This window comes from Lathyrus oleraceus, chromosome 1, assembly GCF_024323335.1.
Source record: "Lathyrus oleraceus cultivar Zhongwan6 chromosome 1, CAAS_Psat_ZW6_1.0, whole genome shotgun sequence".
Lineage (NCBI taxonomy): Eukaryota > Viridiplantae > Streptophyta > Magnoliopsida > Fabales > Fabaceae > Lathyrus > Lathyrus oleraceus.
This window is the reverse complement of record NC_066579.1, coordinates 155,242,841-155,265,348: the sequence shown is the minus strand read 5'-3', so window position 1 is coordinate 155,265,348 and position 22,508 is coordinate 155,242,841. Positions and strand designations below refer to the sequence as shown.

Here is a 22,508-nt window from a genome sequence, read left to right as displayed (position 1 = left end):
AGGGAGAAAAATAACCTAAACCAACAATCCACCATGTGAGGAAGGCTTCAACATGCTAGTGAGGGGTTAACCCTATAATAAGCATGGAAGACTTATAATCCAACACTAAGGATGAAGTGAGATTTACATCAACCACTATGATAACTCAAACATATAACTAATGTTTTTGAGAGGTTTTAACAAGTGGCCATGGGAACCACAAAAACAACTTGAAGTGAGTTAGATTTACAAGTTAGGTTTATTTACAAAATGAGGTCAAAGTTGGATTAAAGTTTATTCACAATGAGTATTGATGAAAATGATTTGGAAAAAAGTCAAAGGCTTAAGGCCTAGGTTTATAATTTGAAATAAAGTCAAAGTTTTGAAAATGATTCTTGGCTTGGTTAGAGTGGGGAGAAGAAGAGAAGGGCTATTCCTAAAAAGCATACAAAGATAAGAGGGGAAAGATAAACCCTTGGAGTTCCTTTTCTTGAAGTCATAGAGATGACTCAAGATGCTCATTTCCTTTGGACTTAGCACACAAACAAGCAATCAAACAATTGAATTCAAGCTCCTAGGATCTCCATTTGGATGGGCTCTGAACTTGGCTACTCATTATAATGGTCCTCTTTTCACAATCTTGAGGTGAGATCCCTATCACACAAAAGCACACATCAAAAAGTTCATAACACAATAAAGGGAATGGACAAAGAATAATTTTGGAGGAGTAGTCCTTTAAGATCAACTTTGAATTTTAGCATTCTAAAGGTATGTGGCCTAGTTGCTCTTCAAAAAATTTTGCATTCTAAAGGCATGAGGCCTAGTTGCTCTTGAACTCCTTTAAGCATAGGTAAATCCTAATTTTAAGTCCTTTCTCCTTTTTTGCATTTGGTTCACATCAAAACAAACACAAACAAAACAAGATAGCAATATATTTATATTCAATAATGGGCTCAAATGAGCAAAAGAAAAATGGGATAAACATAAAATATGTTCTCAAGTGAGCAAAATGAAAAGCAATATGAATAATGAGCAAGAAATAAATGGAATTAAAAGTAAATGGCAAGAAATTAAAATCTCAAATTAAAGTTAGTAGTTAGTAAGGTTATGTTAGCTTGTCATAAGACAATGTAGCGCTATATTAAGCAATCGTGAGTGGACTAATGTAGTAGTCACACCTATCTGAGGTCGGTCAATAAGAATATAGGCAAAGAACACAAGTTAGAGATCATGACTAGTAAGCCAAGCTCCATAAACTTGCCATGCGAAACAAAAAGGGAAGACCCTTGTATTGACTTTTAGTTATTTGCTTGACCAAGAAGCAACCTATCTTGGACACAAAACAACTCACTTGATCATGGATCAAGTTGAGTTTGGTTTGGATCAAAGAAGGTTAAACTTCTCATTTGTCAAGACCAACTTCAAGACTTTAACTCATTGGCCATTGATGGAAAGAAAGGGATGAAGATGAAAGGGAGGGGAAAAGAAGACCACAACCAAATCCAATTGATCAAATGTGAATCAAATCAAAATCAATCAACACCCGACAGAAGAGAAATGAAGATAACAAAGTCAAAGAGTCAATGGTATTTTTTTGGTATTTTTTGAATTAAAATAAAATGCAAATGAAAATAAACAAATAAGGTCAAACCTCAAATTCAATTCAAAACAACTTCAATGAGTCCAATTAAATTCTCATACGTTCAACATAGTCAAACAAACTTTGACTAATTTTCTCACAAATTTTTGAAATCAAAAAGCAATTAAAAACAACTAAAAACAATAAAAAATAGCATAATATGAATTAAATTCCCAAATAATCTCAAAACAATCAAGAAATTGTTGAGACTATTTTTCATCGACTTGTCATGATCCATAGATGCTATGAAAATATTTTTGGATATTTTTTAAAAGTCAGAAAGTATTTTAAAATGAATTAAAACCATTAAAAATCAAATAATCCATGAAAAATATCAAATGAAGTCAAAAAAATAATTAAAAATCATAATATGAAACTAGATTTTTCAAGAATTTTTTTGGAATTGGTCTCATATTTGTATGACTTCAAATGAATTTTTAATGAATTTTTGAAAATCAAATGAATTAAGTGAAAATAAAAAGAAAACGGAATAAATGAAAAAAAGCGCAGCCACATGATGCATTCATTAATTGACGTGGCGCTTATGGATGGTTCAGATCTTAGGGCACACGCTGGGCTTGAGTCAAACACGCTACACAAGGTATTAAGTGAAGTATTTAAAATGAGCGTGTGAGATTAGATCGTGGCAGGGTGATCCAATGGTCCAAGTGTGCACACGTGGTGGTGGTGGTGAAAACCACCATCTTCTCCGGCCAGACAACAAATTCTAGCCACTAGTTGCAGGAAATAAAATTTTAATGAAAATTAAAAACAAGGCCATGGAAATGAAGCTCGTGTGATGGAGATCATCATTGTACCAATGGATCTTCCTCACTCTTCCTATATTGAGAGAAATGTGAAGGAGAAGATCATGGTGTTCAAACTGAAAGTTCATTAAATGAAGAATTGAAAGCACCAATGGCTTGCATCAAGTGTGAGGACTTCGGAAAACCACAGAAACACAAGAATGCTACATTGAATTAAGAGTTCTAGATCCAAAAAGTTTGAATGATACCTTCATATGGATGAACTTCTGGCCACGAATCCTTCAAGATCCTTGCTCCTCTTTGATCCTTGAGTGTAATGGAAGTGATTGGCTAAGGAATCAGGCTTTCAAACCCAGCTAATGATACTGAATTTCAAGCTCAAAAGTGTGAAAAAAATTTGAATGATTCCTTTGGTGAGGGTGTGGTTTCACTTCTACAGCAATTGAGATCTCCAAAAGGTTGATGAATGAAGCTCATGGTGCCTCTATTTATAACTGAATGTGGCTGAATCCCACGCTTCTTTCATGTGTAGGGCAATTTGAATTTGCATTGCATGAGCCTGTACAGGCGTGTGGAAGGGCCAATGATAGCTGAAACACCTTGTTGAGTTCATGTAAAAAGCAATTGGACGTGTACATTGGATGAAATGTGCTTGCATACCAATATTCATCATGAAATACCAAAATGCACATAAATGGAAATGAATTCTAAACTCCCAAATGGTAGATCCAAATGAGTATTGTGAGTAATGGTTGGAAAGCCCTTGAAATAAGGAACAAAATTCATGTTCGGAAAAAAATCATTTGTCATTTGCAAATTGATGAAAACTGGCTGGGAAAATTCAAGTACAAAACATGTTCAAATCACTTTGAAACATTTCACCAAAAGCAAGCATAATCAAACCCCTCTGTTTCCATGATGCAAGCTTAAAATGAAACAATCTCAAACATCAAAGTTGTATATATTTTAAAGGTGATAAATATAGACTCAAAGTTTGCATCATTTGGATTTTCTATGACAAAGTTATGGACACTTGAAGTTGGGTACTTTTTCAAATTCAATGAATTAGGTCCAAGATGACCTATAGTGTTTTGTATTATCACATGTATTTATTTTAGTATTATGAAATTTTGTCCAACATAACATTTGAATTACACATCTCAACATTTCCAATTAATTTGGTATGACCTCAAAATCATAAAAATTAAGGAAGTTATGCCCTTGGTAAGTTGACCCAAAATTAGGGTTTCAGTCAAAATGACCTATAATGTTTTGAAATGAATGATGACCTTCCAAGTTTCAAATGGATTTTTTATGAACATTAAAGTTGTTCATATGGTTCTTAAGAATAATTTTTATCTTGGGATCATATTCATTTTACAAACACATCAAAAGTTATATCTCAGTGATCTTCAGTTTAGTCAGATGACTTGACTGGTCAACTTTTCAAGGCCAAACTTCCAATCTTGATGAATAAATGATTGAGGGTCCTAAAATAGGATTATATATGCATAAAATGATAAGTGAAAGAACTTACCTTGATTAAATTTGATCAGAGGTTGAGATTGCTTCATGGGCTTGGCATAGTCAAAGCATAGTGAAATTAGGGTTTCCTTGGGAACCAATCTTCAAGCCCCTTGGGTTATCTTGATCAAATTGGAAAATTGAGATACTTGGGAGACATATATGATGATTAGGAACTTTGTGGACCATTGTCATGCTTTTTTTCTTCTTCATCTAGCCACTTCATTGGGCTTAGGAGCCTCCTAGGAGCATTGTAGAGCACATGATCACTTGAGCTTCAAAACAAAAAGAGTTAGTGACATATTTTTGTGCTTTTGGTTAGTAATCAAATAAGAAAAGCAATAATATACAATACAAGCATGCTTGGTGGTCTCAAAACACTCAAACAAGTCCCAACCCTAGGGTTAAGGAGCCAAACATGCTATGATCCTTGAGGCAATGCACTTGTGCAATAACATGATGCCATGAGAGATCTTAGGGTCACAATGAGGCATTGGTGAGCATACACGCTACCTACAAAAGAACAAAGCTATACATAAACATAATTTTGGTATTTTGATTAGTAAATGATGAAAAACAAAGTATGATACAATCAAATGTGCTTGGTGATCTCTCCCAATGCAAACCCAACGAGTGAGGGATAAAGAGGATGTCAATGTGTGATCCCAAAGTCAATGCATATGATGAGATAGCATGAGGGATCTTAGGGTCAAAATTGGGGTCTTACAGGGTGCATGCCCATAAAGATTGAAAAGTCCATTATATTGTTTTTATTGTTTTTGGAAATGGGGATGCATGTTTATTTAAGGGCGTTGTAAGCAAAATAATGGCTCAATACGACACAACAAAACAAAGGCCTGTTGTCCGTCCAAAAACGCGGTCAATGCTCTAACAACAAAAACCAAGTTAACGCGGGGTATAATCTGGATCGTTGGATCATGCGCATGTGGATCTGATGGCTGGAACATGGTAGCACGTTGCACTTTCATATACATGATAATCTTGTTTTGTCCTCTTTCCTGTTTCGTCCTATTCGCCTGGTTGGACTAGCCAGAAAGCACCACATGCACAGAGAAAAAGGGAGAAAAAGGGACAAATGGTCAGTGACACATGGCGCAAGACTGTGAGTTCTGAATATTTATTCATTCATTATTCATTAATTTTACACATATTCATGAATTTGATCTACTAAAAATTATTAAATCAAATAATCAATATGCAAATTATATATCCCCGAACTTGGTTTTTCGCAAGGAATCCAAATACGTGATCGAATTTTACAAATGAGCCAAGAATTTTTAAGAGTCGTTATGATGATTCGTGAAAAGTAATCATATATTCATAATCGTGACGAAAAATCGCTTCTAATTATATATTCACATGTAATTAACGGTTAAGAATTAAAAAAAAAAAACTATTTTCAAGTTTATGTGTTCCATGCCAAAATAAGTGATTATTCCAATAAGCTATTTTAAAACAGTAGCTAAAATTAATCATCCAAAAAACATCCAATAATTCATAGCAAGAGTGTGAAAGAGATAAAAGATTACCGACGGAGCGGAGGTTTGCTCCGGTTAGTGTTGAAAATAGGAACGCCGAAAAGAAACCTGAAATACTTCAAGAATATGCTCCTTTAATCCAACTAACTTCTAAGGTTTGATAATTATTTTTGATAATGAATGAATGTATAAGATGAATCTTGAATGTATAATATTTATGAATATGCTTGAATTGATGAATTTTGAATGATGATTGTTGATGATAATATATAAATTATTGATGGATGATTTTTTTATGATAATGCTTGAATTCTTGAATGATGATTTGTTGAAGTTGGGTTGTGGCTAAGTTTCACCATTTTAGAACTTCAATGTGAAGTTCTAAGTGGTGATGAAGATGAACTTTAGTGAGAGTGAGGGAGAAGATGAATTGAGAAAGAAATTGAGAGAGAGTTTGAGAAGAAAAACGATGGAAAAATAATGGTCAATTGTGGACTTTCTAAGTTAGGTTAGTTTATCCCCCAAAATGTGAGAAATAACATGTTTATATAGACTTCGTAGGTGAGTGATCACCATTGGATTATGATCTAAGTAATGAGTTTATCAATGGTTAGAAGTTAACTTAATCCTTAGTTGTAGATCATCAATTTCAACCATAGGATTAATTGTTAAGAGTGGTTAGGATTGAATGAAAAAAATGGTAGTTGAGATTTGTGTTTGTTTGGATGTTTTGTGTTAGTTTGAAAGTTATGTTAGTTAAGGGTTAATTGGGTAATTGAAATATTGTGAGAAGTGAGGTAGTTAGAGATCAATGATGTTTGAGTTTAGCAAAAGTATCAAATTAGGAAGAAAGGCAAAGAGTCATTAGTAATTAACTTGAATTTGAATGCTTTTACTTTTGGTTTTTCACCACTTTTGTCTTGAATTTTGAGTGACTTAACTCATGACTTTTAGTATTTTCGAGAAATGATTTTGTGTTGAAAGTAAGCACTTTTGAATGGTGTAAACTCATGGATCAAGTTCTGAATTTTTGGGCTTGAAATAATGTTGGAAAGTGTTGAAAAACAAGTATATAATTTGTTGGAAATTAGCATTTGATGTAATCATGACACAATTGATTTGTGATGAATGATGTTGAATCCCTTGATCAAATTCTTGTAGAATAGGTCTAAGAAAATTCAGGAGTCAAAATCGAGTCAATGGACGATAGTTGACCAAAAGTCAACAGTTGACCAAAAACCCCAAAGATGTAATTTTTACCTTTTTTTCTTGTAATCCTTTATTTTGACTTTTAGGGGTGTTCACGGTGCGGTTTTGACGATAAAAATCACCCGAACCGCAAGAGAAAAAAGCATGTGGTTCAGTTTGGTTTGGTTGACTTTTAGAAATAAAACCAAACCAAACCAATACTATTTGGATTGGTTCAGTTGGTTCGGTTTTTATAATATTTTTATTGAGCCATACATACACATATAGAGAACAACATAAATTTGTGTTTAGTCATTCATACATTTCTAAATAACATCAAAACTTATCATATTTAGACAAAAACTTCTCATTCAATATACACAAAATTAGATTAGACAAAAGTGGAATAAAAAACATATATAAAATAGTCGCATAAAATAATATCAAAGACATTATAATAAAACATAAAAAAACATTTGAGATGAAAGATTAGAGAGGATGAAAAAAAGAACATATGAGATGCGGGACTGAGAAGAAAGGTGCAATAAAAACGTAATTGGAAGAGAAAATAGTAACATAAAAGATAAAAAAGAAAGAACATAAGATATGACATATTAGAGTAGAAAATGTGAAACATATATGGTAAAAAAGATGAGAAGAATACGCGATACTACTAGGAGAGATTTAAGAAGGTTGAAATTGAAATCATAAGTGTGAGTAAGAGAAAATAGTTTGTAATTGTAAGGCATACTAAGTTTGAGTTTTGGGTTGGATGTGGAATAATTGAAGTTTGGATTGTAACGTAATGTGGTTTGGTTTGGTTTAGTTCGGTTTGAAAAATACAAACCGCAAACCAAACCAAATCGTACGATTTTGTTAAAAAATGACCCAAACGCATCCGAACCAAATGCGTTTTTTGCGGTTTCGATTTGGTTTTCTTTAATTTGTGGTTTTCTATTGGGTTGGTTTGATTTTGAACATCCATTGACTTGTATCTCAAGAAATATGCATTGTACCATGAATTTCCGATAAATAATGAAATCTTCTTTTTATTCCAACTTTGCCCTTTTCTTGAATTCAAGCAATCTTCCGAATTGAGTAACAATCATTCCCCTAACTAACTGTGAGTCTCAAATAAAGAGATGATCCACACCACAAGTAATATGATAAATAAACCCGAATAGTTACGAAATAATACTTGCCTCGAAGAATCCACTTAAACTGAACAAATTCATTATTACCGAACCTTTGGCATGAACTTGTTACAACGTGCAAATAACGATGAATGACCTAAATGCATGATCCAATAGACAAGCGTATGCAAATGAATAAAACCATAAGCCATGCAAAAAAATGGAGAAAAAAAAAGATGGAGAAAATTTTAAGATGTGACAATAAGGTGTCATAAAACCACAAAGTCTTTACTATTGAGTACATCCCAACTCTTTCAATCTGTCAATTACTTCAAACAATAGCCAAATGCTAGTTACAATATCAGAAAAAATCAAAGATGAAAAATGACAACAAAACCATAACCTCACATTTTCTTCTTCTTGTTCTTCTATGGTTTAATTCCTTGGTTCCAAATTTGAATCGGTTGAACCTTCTTTATCTCATATCAAGAATCAATTAATTAATTTCAAAATATAATTTTATGTAGATGAACACTAAAATAAGTTGTAGTTATATGTTAAATTTGTCATAGTCACTCGTGAAAAAGGTGAAAGAAGTGACAAAAATGAGTTATGTTGAGTCACCAAATGTTGGGTCATATAACATTTGCCACTTGTAATGCAATGGGAAACTTCACTTAAAAAACCTAATTAAAAGGTTCAACTTAACTAGCAACAATATAATTATGAGACTAAAAAGTAACATTTATTAATTAAGAGACCAACAAGAAACAAATAATTTATTTAAGAGACTAAAAATTTAATTAAAGAAAATATAAAATTAGTCTTGTTCATTTGTCATTTTTGGCCTAGATGAGTAACTTAATGGATAACCGAAACCTTTTCCTCCTTCTATTGATCATGTCTTTTGTCTGTATTTTCTATTTTTGGTCAGGGTCAAACTCGACCTATTTCTTTGAACTCAAGATTAGTTATCAGGATGAATAAGGTCTTATACATGTTAGGTTATGAGGAGGAGCATTAACATTGGGTTAAGAGCAACACATACGTGAGAAAGACACCATATATTCACTCAAAACTATAAGGCGATGGGTGTATGGATTCTCCCACTTATAAATGCTCAATTCTCCATATTTTTAATCAATGTGGGACTCCAACTCACACTTGACTTATTATTCTTAATACCCCCCAATCAAGTGTGAGTCAACAATGATCTCCCTTAAGTTAAAACACTTTTGTCTGCATACACTTGTACAACCGTTAACACCTCTTCCTATGAATTTCGATACACCTATTCCTGAACATTTTGATTTCAACGAAACACTTCTGCCTGGGCATTTCGATACAAGCAAGTTGATCCCTTAATTACAATCAAAGACTGATGAAACCATATGTTAGGTCATGAAGAGGAGCATAAACTTGGGCTAAGAGCAACATACAAGTGAGAGAGACACCATATATTCATCCAAAACCTTAATATGATAGGTGTGTGGGTTTTTTCACTTATAAATACTCAAAAATCTTCATATTTATAATCAACGTGAAACTCCAACTCACACTTGATTTATTATTCTTCACAATACACCTAACAATAACCACCACATCAACCACCTTTAAGATCACTTCAACCATATATAGTTATCACATCAGCCCGCTCATATCACTAATATGCTCACCATCCGCTATTAACCATCATTCTAACTACAATCTTCCGACAGCCACCATCTCAATCATTATTATTAGATTACTATTAAATAAATACTACATAATAATAGTAATTTTATTTTATGTTAATATTTAACATTAATTTAATTTTTAAAAAATTTAAAACTCAAAATTAAAATTAAATTTAGTTTCTAAAAATTTTAAAACAAAAAATAAAAAATCGCTTCAAACATAACATGATAGAGTAATAGTATTTTTTTTGGCACAAAACATGATAGACTATTATTAAGATAATATTAATGAAAAATAGTTAATATTACATTAAAAATTAATAATATCATTCAATTTTCAAAAATTTAATTTAGTAAATTGTCACTTATCAATAAACAAGGAGCAAATACTTATAAAAATTAAGAAAACCGACCAAAAACCTATTGATTCCATTAATGTTTGTCCCACTAATCAAGCAATTTATTTAAACCTAAACACCAACTCCCCATGTGCCATAGCCCTTCCCAAGATCAAGAGAAAAGACAAATGCCCATATCTCCTTCCATTGGCTATGTTTGTTCCCACAACTCTCACCTTTTTGTAACACTAGGTCGGCTTCTATTATATTCATGTCTTCCACTTTATCATTTTTTATGTTTTCAAGTGTTATATAACCACATAAACTTCTCTTACTAGTTCTTCCACTTTCAATTCTTTTAAAAAGAAAAAAAACTTCTAAAAAGAAAAAAAAGGGTAAAAGAAAAAGAAGATGATGAAGTTGAAGTCAAAGATGTTTTGTAGAAGCATATCAAAGCTTGGAAATATTGGAAACAAAGTAGTAGCACCATCTACAATTGAAATTGAAAAGGAGTGTAGTGAAATCAAATGGGAACTTAGGCCTGGTGGCATGCTTGTGCAGAAAAGAGAGAGCAATAAAAGTGATGAAGAGATGATCACAATTAGAGTTTCAACAATGTCAAAGTGGCATGATATTTCCATTGAAGCCACTTCAACTTTTGGTAAGTCTAATGAAACCCTACCCTACACACTTTCAATTTTCAATGACTTTTGTTTTGGTTACAATAAACTTTGAACCACTCTACTCATGGACAAAAAATATCTTATTTTTGTGCACTATTATAGAACTCAAAACATAACCCTAAAGTGTGTATATGGTTAAATTTTGTGAATAAATTTTAGGAGATTTGAAGATGGCTTTATCATTGGTAACAAGTTTGGAGCCAAAAGAACAAAGGCTTATCTACAAAGGTAAGGAGAGAGATGACAATGAATTTCTTCACATGATTGGTGTTAGGGACAAAGATAAGGTTCTTCTTCTTGAAGATCCGGCTATTAAGGAAATGAAGCTATTTGGTTTGGCAAGAGGAGAATCTATTAACAATCCTTGTTGTACAATTAGTGTGTAATAAATATCATCTAATCTTGATTGAACGGTAACTGGTGATTCAAATGTGTGAATGCGTGATCTTCTGACTTTAGCGAATTCAAACTCAGCGATATACTGAAGATGATTTCTAAAACTCATAATTAATTAGTACTAACAAGAAAAGAAAAAGTGAAAGTTAAGTTTAATGTGATGTGATGGTTGCTCTTTCTTCACTCTTTTTTGTTTGTTAATTTCTTAGTGTAGAGGAACATAATCATGTACTCATCTTGTTTGATTTGAAAATGTATAAGCTGATGTTATGTGTCCTAATCTATATTTGTCTTGTTGTTTCCTTTTGTATTGTACTAGTTTTATAGTATTGTTTTGTTTCTTTGTCTTGATTGTTTTCTTGTTGATCAATGGTATTTTTATATGATCCCATGCGTGCACACCGACGCTTAAAAGCTTAGTTAAGAGTTTAAGGTGGACGCTTTGTTAATGTTGGGACCATATTTCAGAAAAAAGGGACAGATATTTATGTTCTGAAAATTGTTTTTTTTCATTTTTTAAAGATTCCTTTTAAACGCTAATTTTCTAGTGATTTACAACCTAGTATATTTAGGCTTGTTTTGGTTTGTCCTACTTCAAAAAGTTAAACTTAGATTTTTAAAAGATTTGACTAAATACTTTATTTTGTTATTTATCTATATCCTGGGTCTATTTTCGAGCCACGTGTATGCCGCATAATAAATAAGCTGTGAGTATGTAACTGTGTCTGTTGGAGAAAAATGATTCTGAAAATGTTTTTGTTTTAGAAGTTGTGTTTGTTGGAGAAAAATGCTTGTCATGCTGTGATAACATTTGGTCAATTCAAAACGAGTACTCTATCTAGAAAACTAGATTATAGGAAAGTTAATTTTCTTAGAGATCCCTTGTATTCACTTTAAATGTGATTAAGTTTGTCTAGAGCATACATAAGGGTCAGTTTGGGTTCTGTTTGCATTATTTTTTATTCACTTCTAGTTGCATAAAGGTCGCCCTCTTGAAACAAATTGAATTCATTGGGAAATGATATGATATGATATGGAAAGGCCCTTGTCTTACCATGGAATGACATTGAGCTCATCCTACAACTTTGTTTATATCTATCTGTATTGAAATTCTTCCCTTTTTGTTTTCGTATTGAAATGCAACATAATTGTTATTCAACTGAATATTGGCGGGTTGTGAGAACCCGAGTTTAAAGGACCGATAGAGAAAGAAAAAATCATTCTATGATTAAAGTTGCATTCCTTTTAATTATTTTGGGAATAGTTGCACTTGGAGGGTTTCAAGCTTCAATTAGTTTGATGAAATGGAATTTTTTATCAAAATATCCATATTTAAAAAAAAATCATAAAATAACCTTGATTTCAAAAAAAATCTCAATCTATCCCATTTTTACCCCATCTTTTAGAGGAGGCGCCAGATCAATTGGTGTCAACTCCTAAAGTTAGAGAGGAGGTGAGGCGCCAATTGGATTGGCTATAACACATGGTGCTGCCAATCCAATTGGCGTCAATGTGTTAGCGCCAATTGGTATGGCGCCTCAGGTTAAAGTGCATTTTTTTTGATGTGTGAATCATTTTTCCATATCTCATTTCATCATTTTGCAAACATGTTTGTGTCATCGCCGCTATGGAAATGTGGTTTATTCGAGAGACAAACCTCCAATGTCGATGCTCTTCTGGAACATCACTAATTTCGATCAACTGAAGAGGGAGCTGGTTCGCTGGTTAGATGGAAAAATACCAGAAGGGGGAAAAATTAGAAGTATTGAGAGACTTAATAGTATATTTGGTTGGGTGCGAGTCAAAACTGATAAGGATGTTAGGGAAATGATGTTTGGATGAGATGACATCAGTTTGATTGTTGTAATCAATTATGAATGTTCTGTTGTAAGTTTGCTTATGTTTGTAGTGATGTTTGTTGTTGACCTTGTTGTAACAAAAATATAATGATATATAAAAATCCAAGGTTACAAAATTTAAAAGGAGATACTATCTTATGATATAGATGTTGCTCATAGATTGGGACAATTGTTCTTATTGTGTTCTGGTTGACGACATATACTACATAGTCTTATTATTTTATCAGTCGTATCCATTTTTGTTCTAATACGCATGTTGTTTGCCCATCCTTTTTTCTTTCTTCGCATCTTATCGTTGTGCCAAACTATGTCACCTTCATATGGAGACCAGTATTCCTCCATTGGTAGCATTGAGAAGTTTTTGTTATACACAGTCATGACGGTAATGACCTTGTAAACATCAGATAGATGGATGTAAGCGTCTTGGCGAGTATGTGTGCATGCCGCAATGACATGGGAGCAAGGAATACGGAAGACCTGGAACTTTCCACAATCGCATCAACTTCTATTTAGTTTGACAACATATGATAAATTTGGCCTCCCCTCATTGTGGTCCATTGTTTCCTGTACGTTGAAAATTTTGCCTATGACGGTCAAAGACTGTTACCGCGTGTGTGCTAGCTTTGATACTCTCCTCTTTCATCACTTTCATACAACATTCACTGAATATTTGACTCGACATTAACATTGCACTCCATCTTTCACCTCTGGTTGCGAAGGTAGAAGCCAACCTATAATAGGTTGTTCTGACCAAAGTGGTTATTGATAGATTTCTAATGCCTTTGAATACGTCGTTCATGCATTCCACAAGGTTTGTTGTCATGTGGCCCCATCGACAACCTCCATCAAATGCCCTTGTCCACTGCTCTACTGGTATGTTATCCACCTATCTTCCTGCATTTGCATTAGACAATCTAATTTCATCACGGTAATATTCAAATAATGGCTGAGTTAGAGCATACCCAATATTCACCACTTTTTTGTGAAGGTTCTTATCTTTGATTGCACACATGAAGTTTTGTGTGATATGTCTAATGCAATAGACCGGTGTCTCAGTCTCTTCTTCTTCTTCATCAACGACATTGACTTCTTCTTCTGCTTCTGGGTCGGCATCATTTGAGTTTTCTGAATCAAATTCATCAGATTCAACTTGATTAGTTATCTGAGATTGCTGAGATGGTATACTTGGTTGAAGAGTAATATACAACTCAATAGAGTTACAACCAGAATGTTCGTGACTAACAAACATATATTCAACATCTTCATCATCCCGTACCTTCAGCGGGAAAAATTTGCATTGACTATTCTAAAAAAAAGTAGGATTTTGATACGTGATCTTTGACACAATACCAGATCCTATGCAGGATTCAATTCGTTTTTTCAAATGCAAGAAATTTGAATTTCTCTTGATCGTAAGTCGGATGGTATCGGTGTTTCGAAAATAAAACCCGTATAACTCAGACCCATATGTCTCAACATTATAGTGAATATTGATACTATATTTTTGTGAAGATGACAGTGTTTTTGTCGGCACATGGTATGAGTTATAACAGATGTACTAGACACTGTATTACCCAGTATCGCAATCTCTTGGATCACCTTCGACCGATAGATGTATGGCCATTAACCTAACTATATCGTAACAATTTATTAATTTCTTCTACTAAATTTATAATCTAACATATGTTCACATTTCAGTTTATTTGGCGTCCATATCTAAATTTGGATCATGACCATGAAATCGACGAATAAGACGCAACCGTTTGGACTGCATGCACACCGATCATAAGATTCACCACCGTGGAGATGCAGAATAGTGATCATGTCAAATTGTAGTTCGGTATGCTTCAACACATCATAGATCCCCCAACAATCCTAGGAGAATGACATTTACGTAAAGTTAACGACCAATGTAACTTTAACCAATGGCAAAGCTTCGCTAGATCTGAGTGTCGCAAATGGAAGCACTGCCATAAACATGTCTTAACTGACGCTGTGATGCCAACTGAAGAAAAACCAAGTCGTAATTATATGGCTTGGTACAAATCAGTTGGTTTTGAGTTCATTACCGAGGATATGTACCTATAGGACCCACGCCAAGCAACTTACACGGCAGAGGCTTCAACATCTAACCCCCAACAACATTGTCAGGCCGACTACTTACAACCCCCTATCCGTCAAACTTTCCGTTCCACAAACACACAAACATACAACCCTAACATGCCATACACCCAACCAAAATACCAAGAGCATACCCCATACCCCCACTAACAACTAGATCATCATCCAGAGACCCAACATCGCTTCACACCCAACACATCACCCTACCAAAGTTGTCTTAGCCAAAACACTCAACGATCATTTAACACCAACCGTCTTTCCTCCTACCATAGCCAAGAAGCCTAAACATCTCAAAATCGAAACCTTCAACAACCATATATCTACCAAACACCACAACAATCATTTCAACCTTTCCTCGACGCATCATTCACACCAATGTCTCCCTTCAATCGTGTTGGTCTCCATCAAACAACTCAAAGACAACCCAACTACTCTTGCATGGGTCATGAACTCAACTATGGTGGTACACCTTCGATGCATACACAAGACTACGCTGATTTGTCTGACTATCTCAACACGCAATCTCCTGCAGTTGGTAGTGATGTTCCCGGGCCCTCAGATACTCAAACACTTGGGGTGGATCATCTACGTGGGTTAGGGCCACAGGTTCGGGTAGTTAAGGCCACAGGTTCGGTCATCAACATTATTCTTTTTTGTGTAAACGGGAATTAATATTAATATGAATTGGTCCGATTTCGAATTTATCTATCACGTAGACTATTTTTCAAAAAAAATCACAAAACACACAGAGGTGTCAATCCAATTGACGCCTCCCTTTAAACTTTGTACATGGGCTTCAATTGGATCGACAACACATGGAGCCCTAGTCAATCCAATTGGCGCTTCCTCTCTAAGTTTAAGAGGAGGCGCCAATTGGTCTGGCGCCTCCTCTTAAAAGTTGGGTAGATTGAGATTTTTTTTAAATCAGGGTTATTTTGGATTTTTTTTTAAATCAGGGTTATTTTGGATTTCTTTTAAAATTGGGGTATTATGGTAAAAAATTCGATGAAATGCCCAAAAAAATATATAATTTTGTGTAGATGGTGATGACTACATGCCAAATGGAATGTCATCTATGCAAAAATAGACACCGTTAATGAAAAATAGATGGAAAGGATATACACCCTCCGGTAAAGCAACAATTTTTTTTTGATTCATTGAATAAATTATGTATCTGGTCATTATTATATACAAGATACATCAATTATTCAATGAACCTAAAAAAAAGTCTTTGTTGTTTATAATAGTGACCAGATAGTGTATATGATAGTTTGGAGAAACAAGGGATCAACTTGATCTTTTTAGCTAAGGGACAAAAAATGTTATTTAGTCTTGATTAAATAGGTCAATTTCAGGCTATCAAAAAAGTCAATAAAAACTTAGATCTAGGCCTATTTGGATCATTGTTTCTCAAGTATTCAACGATTATGGTTGTTTTTAAGATATTGTGATTAATTAAAATTATGATACGAGATAGACTTAGGATTTGATTTTCTATTTATGACTAATCATGCAAATATAATTTTCACTATGTTACGGGGACTTTGCAAAATTTAAATAGATTCGTGTAAATCATGTCTCCTTTCATAGTGTACGGTTGTATCTAGAACCAATGAATCCCATACATTCTATCTCTTCCTCATTGGTTGCCCAAACTTAAGGTTTTTCTTTCTTTTTCTTCTCAAACTCATTCTCCCTATTCTCATGTTTCACTTTTTACTCATCGAAAATTGTTTTCCATTTCTTAAGGTAACAACATTTACATCTCCTTTTTTATTTTAATTTGAGCTGCATTGGAATTATTCGGAGAGGTTCGAAGGATGAAGCTTGTTGTTGTGCTACTTGAGAAATTTGGATCCCTAACATTTTATCGTGGATAGATATTGAGTTTACCTTAGATGCTAGTTGCCTAAGAACTTTGTTCTTATGTAAGTGTAAATTCTAATTTTTAAATTCGTTATTTTGTTTATTTTTAGTTATAATAAAATTTTCCATCTTGATTTTAGGGTTGAACTTTACGGGAGCATTAACATCCATTTTTCCTTGAAAGTCAGGTGGATCTGTTGTTTGGTGGGGAGGATTTACTCCAAACTAGAAAGAGTTGTTCTTATAGGAAAAGTTCGGACGGTCTCTCCATCCATGACAATAAGTGTTGGAATAAGAATTTCCTCTCTATGCATTTTTAATATAATTAACATTTTGTTGACTGGATCCCTTGACTATCATCAATTGGCAATCAATTCTAAATGGAAACTAGGTGCTCGGAGCTGGAAGCAACTAATGTTAGCTTAACTCAAGAAGTAGAGAAATCTCGGAATCTCAACAAGACTTTGAAGAAATCGCTTCAAGATGCACATCTGGACTTGCTTTATGCCGGCGACAAAGCTATTGAGAGGGCCAAAGTTCAAGCTCTATGCATCGCACCAGACTTAGACGCGTCGAAGATGGATTTCTTTAAGACTGTGGTGGATAGGCAGCTAGTCGACACATATGAAGTTTTGCCTGAAGCAGAAGACTCAAGAGGTGTGACAAATGTTAATCCGACATCAGAAGCTCAGGCAAACAAACATGAAATTTGAATTTACTTTTAAGTTTTTTGTTGGCCATCAATGGTTATGTGCACCTTGTATTTTTTCTGAATAATATTTTGCTTACCGGCTGAATAAGTAGGGCATTCAAAGGCTTTGCGATGATGTTGTTTCATTGCTTTTCTATGCAATCCCTTTGACTTTATTTATTATTAGTTGAGTTATGAATTTGTGGACGACCTTATAGGTAGGCGTAATTATCTTATATCTGATCACAAAGTCTGAGAGGTTAAGACAAGTTAGATGCTTTATCAGTGATAAATCGATTACACCATTAAATTTAATAGGTGTACTGGCTTTATACGACATTTAGAGCCCCATGGGTTTGACATATAAATGAAGACAAATGCTCTCATTAAGAACTACCCAGTCGCAGTCGAGGTTCTGGAAGCCCCGAGCTACTTGGGTTTTTCTTAGGCCATAGGTTTCATCTTACATAGCCCCCGTCGAAGCCGATTATGCTAGAGGCTTCAAGTACGCTTGGACTTCAGTTAGGCCAGAGGTTTTATTAAACATCACTCGGTCAAAGCCGATTATTCCAGAGGCTTTAAGTCCATTTGGGATTCAGTTAGGCCGGAGGTTTTATTAAACATCACTCGGTCAAAGCCGATCATGCCAAAGGCTTTAAGTGTGCTTGGACTTAAATTAGGCCATAGGTTTCATTAAATGTTACCCACCCGAAGTCGATTATGCCAAAGACTTTAGGTGCGCTTGGACTTCAGTTAGGCCAAAGGTTTTATTAAACGTTACCCGACCGAAGCTGATTATACCATAGGCTTTAAGTGTGCTTAGACTTCAGGTAGGCCATAGGTTTTATTAAATGTTGCTCGGTCGAAGCCAATTATGCCAGAGGATTTAAGTGCGCTTGGACTTCAGTTAGGCCAGAGGTTTTATTAAATGTTACCTGACCAAAGCCGATAATGCCAGAGGCTTTAAGTGCGCTTAGATTTTTTCCTATATCATGTCCTAGGATTTTCTTTATACAAACATTTATTTTAACTATGGTTACCCATTAAAAACTCTTTCCCTTGCAAGGGAAAAGAGTGCATCCTCATAATTTTTATTTAACATATTTATTACATAGTCTAGCTGCGATAAAATTTTAGACTAGTTATATTCCAAGTTCTGGGTATTTCAACACCCTATAAGCTCTCTAACTAATATCCCCTTTATTTAACCTCTGAAGAACACGATAGGGTCCCTCCCAATTTGGAGCTAATTTTCCTCTTTTCGTGGGATCAGTCACTTTTTATACCACTAAGTCACCCACGTGAAAACCCCCCAGCCTCACTTTGATATTGAACCTCCGAGCAGTTCTTTGTTTAGCTACAAATTATCTGACGAGAGTCGTTTCCTTAATTTCATTCAACAAGTCCGCCAAAACGTCCAAGCCTTCCAAGTTGATGCTTTCATCAAAAGTTAAACGCCTTCATATCGGTGTATTAATCTCAACTGGTATCATTGCATCCGCACCGTAAACCATCCTAAATGGAGTTTCCCAAGTAGTTAAATGCGGTGTAGTGTGGTAAGACCATAAAATCTCATGTAGGTACTCGACCCACAATCCTTTGGCCCCGCCCATCTTTTTCTTCATCCCTGACATAATAATTTTATTTGATGCTTCTGTCTGACCGTTGGCTTGAGGATACTCTACTGAGATGAACCAATTTTGTATTCCCAAGTCTTTGCTAAATTCAACAACTGAGGTACTAGCGAATTGAGCTTCATTGTCAGATACGATAACTCCAGACACACAAAAACGACAAATAATGTTTCGCCAATAAAACCGACGTACCCTTTCTACTGTGGTGCGAGCCACGACCTCTGCCTCCACCCTTTTGGTGAAGTAATCAACAACCAATATTAAGGATTTTAACTGTCCAGATGTCATATGAAATTGACCTAAAATATATGCTCCCCATTGATAAAACAGCCATGGTGAAAACATCAAATGTAACGCTTATGCGAGAGAAATGAATAAAAGGAGCAAACATCTGACACTTTTCGCACCTTCTTACAAACTTCACACAATCCTGCAACATGCTCGACTAATAATATCATACTCTTAATATCTTTCCCGATAATGCCCTTCCTCCAATGTGACTGCCATATATTCCTTCATGTACCTCCTTCATGACAAAAACCGAGTCTTCCACTAAGATGCACCTCAACATAGGAGTCGTTCCACCCATCTTATAAAGGTGATCGGCCATGATGAGGTATATTGCGAATATTATTCTAATACACCTGACTTATCTTTCCTCTTCAGGTAGTTCATTCTGAACTAAATACCAAATGATAGGCATCATCCAGCCCTTAGCCTCTTTCAACGTCATGACTTTTTCTACTTTGGTACTTGGTGTCTCCAGGGTTTCTTGAATTAATGTTTTATTTAACCCAATGCCCTTTGTACTTTCTAACCGTGCCAAAGAGACGGGATATGGTATTCTCTCCCCTAGGGATGTGATTTATCTTGAACTCTTCAAATGCTTGGGATATATTGATAGCTTTTTGTAGATATTTGATCAACGACAAATACTTTGTCTGAAATTCTCCCTTGACTTGATTGTTTATCAACTGGGAGTTGGTTTGAACGAGTAAGTGTGCCACTCTTACCTATTTCACCAATTTAATTCCTACAATTAAAGCTTCGTATTCTGCCTGGTTGTTACTAGCCTGAAAATTGAAACACAAAGAGTATTCAAGCATTAGATCTCCTGGTCCTCCGAGTACTATCCCGACTCTGCTTCCTTTGAGATTAGACGACCCATCAACAGAAAAAAAATCCATTTTCACTGTGATTCTTTTGAAACCGGATCACTTAATTCATTCAAGAAATCAACGAGGATTTGAGACTTGATGCGACTTTGAGTCATAAACTTTATATCATATTCTGACAACTCCACCGCCCAAGCGACCATTCTTCCTGCCAAATCCGACTTCTTCAAGACTTGTTTAATAAGATAATTAGTCCTTACGACAATGGGATGTCCTTGAAAATAGTACCTTAATTTATGGGTTGTGATCACCACTGCCAACGCGAGACGTTCAATCCCCTGGTAACGTAACTCTTCCCCTTTCAGCACCTTACTAACAAAGTACACTGGTTTTTCTCCCTTATCAGTCTCCTATACCAATACCAAATTCATAGCTTTGTATGATACTACTAAGTGATTGATTCTCCCTGGGTCATAACAAGATATGGGTTGTGGATAAGAAATGTTTTACCTATTTAAAAGCCTCTTCGCATTCCTCCGTCCACTAGAATTTTATTGATTTCCTCACCACAGTGAAGAAATGGATTGACTTATCCCCTATACAAGATAAAAACACAAGATAAGGTGGACAAATACCCTATTAATTGTTGTACCTCTTTCAATATCGACGAACTACTCACGTTAATGATTGCTTGGCACTTGTCTGGGTTTTCTTCTATACCTCGGCTAGTTAACATAAATCCCAAGAACTTCCCTGCTTGTACTCCAACCATACATTTTTCTGGGTTCAAGCTCATATTATAACCCTTGATTTATAAGAATGTTTCTTCTAAATCCTTAACATGCTTATGATCTTCTGGGGTTTTTACCAGCATATCATCCACGTACACCTCCAAGTTCCGTCCTATCTGGGAGGCAAACACCATGTCCATCAACCTCTAGTAAATAGCCCTAGCATTTTTTAGCCCGAAGGGCATCACCTCGTAATAGTAATTGTTCTCGTTGGTCATAAATGCCATTTTGGGGGCATCAAAACGGTTCTTTCGAATCTGGTTATATCTCGAGTAAGCATCTAAAAAACTAAGACGAAAGTCGGAAGCCCCATCAATGAGCCAGTCAATGTGAGGGAGCGGGTAGGGATCTTTTGGACATGCTTTATTCAAGTCGGTGAAGTCTACACATATTCTCCATTTTTCTGACTTCTTCTTCACCATAACTATGTTAGTTAACCAACTCAGGTACCTGATCTCCTTAATGAAGTCGACCTTCATTATCTTTTCGACTTTAACTTCTACATCCCTTCTCTTTTCTTCGTCTTCCCTCTGCTTCCTATGTGTTATGGGTTTGATGGAGAGATCCAGCACTAAGCGGTGACAAACAATGCTAGGATCAATGTGGGCATATTAGACGACTTCCACGCGAACATATCCACGTTCGGCCTTAAAATTTTGATGATCCCGTCTTCCTCCTCTAGGGATAGATTAGAGCCGATTTGAGTTATTTGCGTTGATTGAACATCAATCTGTACTATTTTTACATCTTCCATAGGTGAGAGTCTATCCACTACCAGATCTTCCCTTTGGTTGATGTCAACTGAGTTCATTTTTACCTGACCGCCTTTGACTGACTCATCGGCGATATTTCCCTTCTTAAGCTCCAGACTATCTTTATAAAACTTCCTTGCTATCTTCTGATCTTATTTTATTATTCCTACTCGGCCATCTTTTAGAGGGTATTTCAGTGTGAGGTAAAAAGTGGACAATGCTACCTCTAAAGCATTAAAAAAAGGTCTACCTATAATAACATTATAGGGGGAGGCAACGTTGACAATTAAGTACTTTACCATAACACTCTTTGTGCTTTTCCCATTACCGAAAGTAGTTACCATGGGCAAGTGTCCCAGCACCTGCGTTGGTTCTCCCGAGAATCCAACTAACAAACCTTTAAAGGGCAACAACTCGGTGATATGAAAGTTCATTCCCTTGAATGCTTCCCAAAATATAACATCTGTCAAGCTTCCCGGGTAGACTAAACAATGTTTCACGTTACAGTTCTGGATTTGTACTTTGATCACCATTGGACCATCCTCGTGAGGGATCACTCATACGACGTCTTTTTTTAGAGAAGGTGATTATGACCTGATTATCTATCTCTTTAGAAGGCGACTCATGTTTGACGTGCATCACTGTCCGGGCATATCTTTTTCTAGCCGAACTTGTTTCTCTTTCTCAAAATTTCCTTCGATAATAGTGTTTAATGACTGACGAGCCATGTGCTTATACTTGAGTGAGTCAGCAACCCCTATTATCTTCATCTGATTATCGATGATAATAATGTACTCCCGTGGGTCAGTTTTACCATTGAAAGATACTAGCGAAAGTGACTTGAAATTCTCCGTGGG

At 35.2% G+C, this 22,508-nt stretch overlaps 1 protein-coding gene across 1 annotated transcript; it reads left to right on the top strand.

Annotated features, from left to right (window-relative positions):
* The first annotated feature begins 9,890 nt into the window (after nucleotides 1-9,890).
* On the top strand, nucleotides 9,891-11,102 carry LOC127123602 (BAG family molecular chaperone regulator 2). The gene is made up of 2 exons (XM_051053807.1): nucleotides 9,891-10,404; nucleotides 10,586-11,102. The coding sequence occupies exons 1-2, from the start codon at nucleotides 10,155-10,157 to the stop codon at nucleotides 10,810-10,812; spliced, it is 477 nt and encodes a 158-aa protein (XP_050909764.1). The 5' UTR covers nucleotides 9,891-10,154; the 3' UTR covers nucleotides 10,813-11,102.
* Nucleotides 11,103-22,508: the final 11,406 nt, after the last annotated feature.

Excerpts from the sequence above, each read along its gene's own strand:
- LOC127123602 (XM_051053807.1), top strand. The coding sequence starts at position 10,155 with ATGATGAAGTTGAAGTCAAAGATGTTTTGTAGAAGCATATCAAAGCTT. Across the intron at positions 10,405-10,585 it reads TGAAGCCACTTCAACTTTTG|GAGATTTGAAGATGGCTTTA; the intron begins GTAAGTCTAATG and ends AATAAATTTTAG.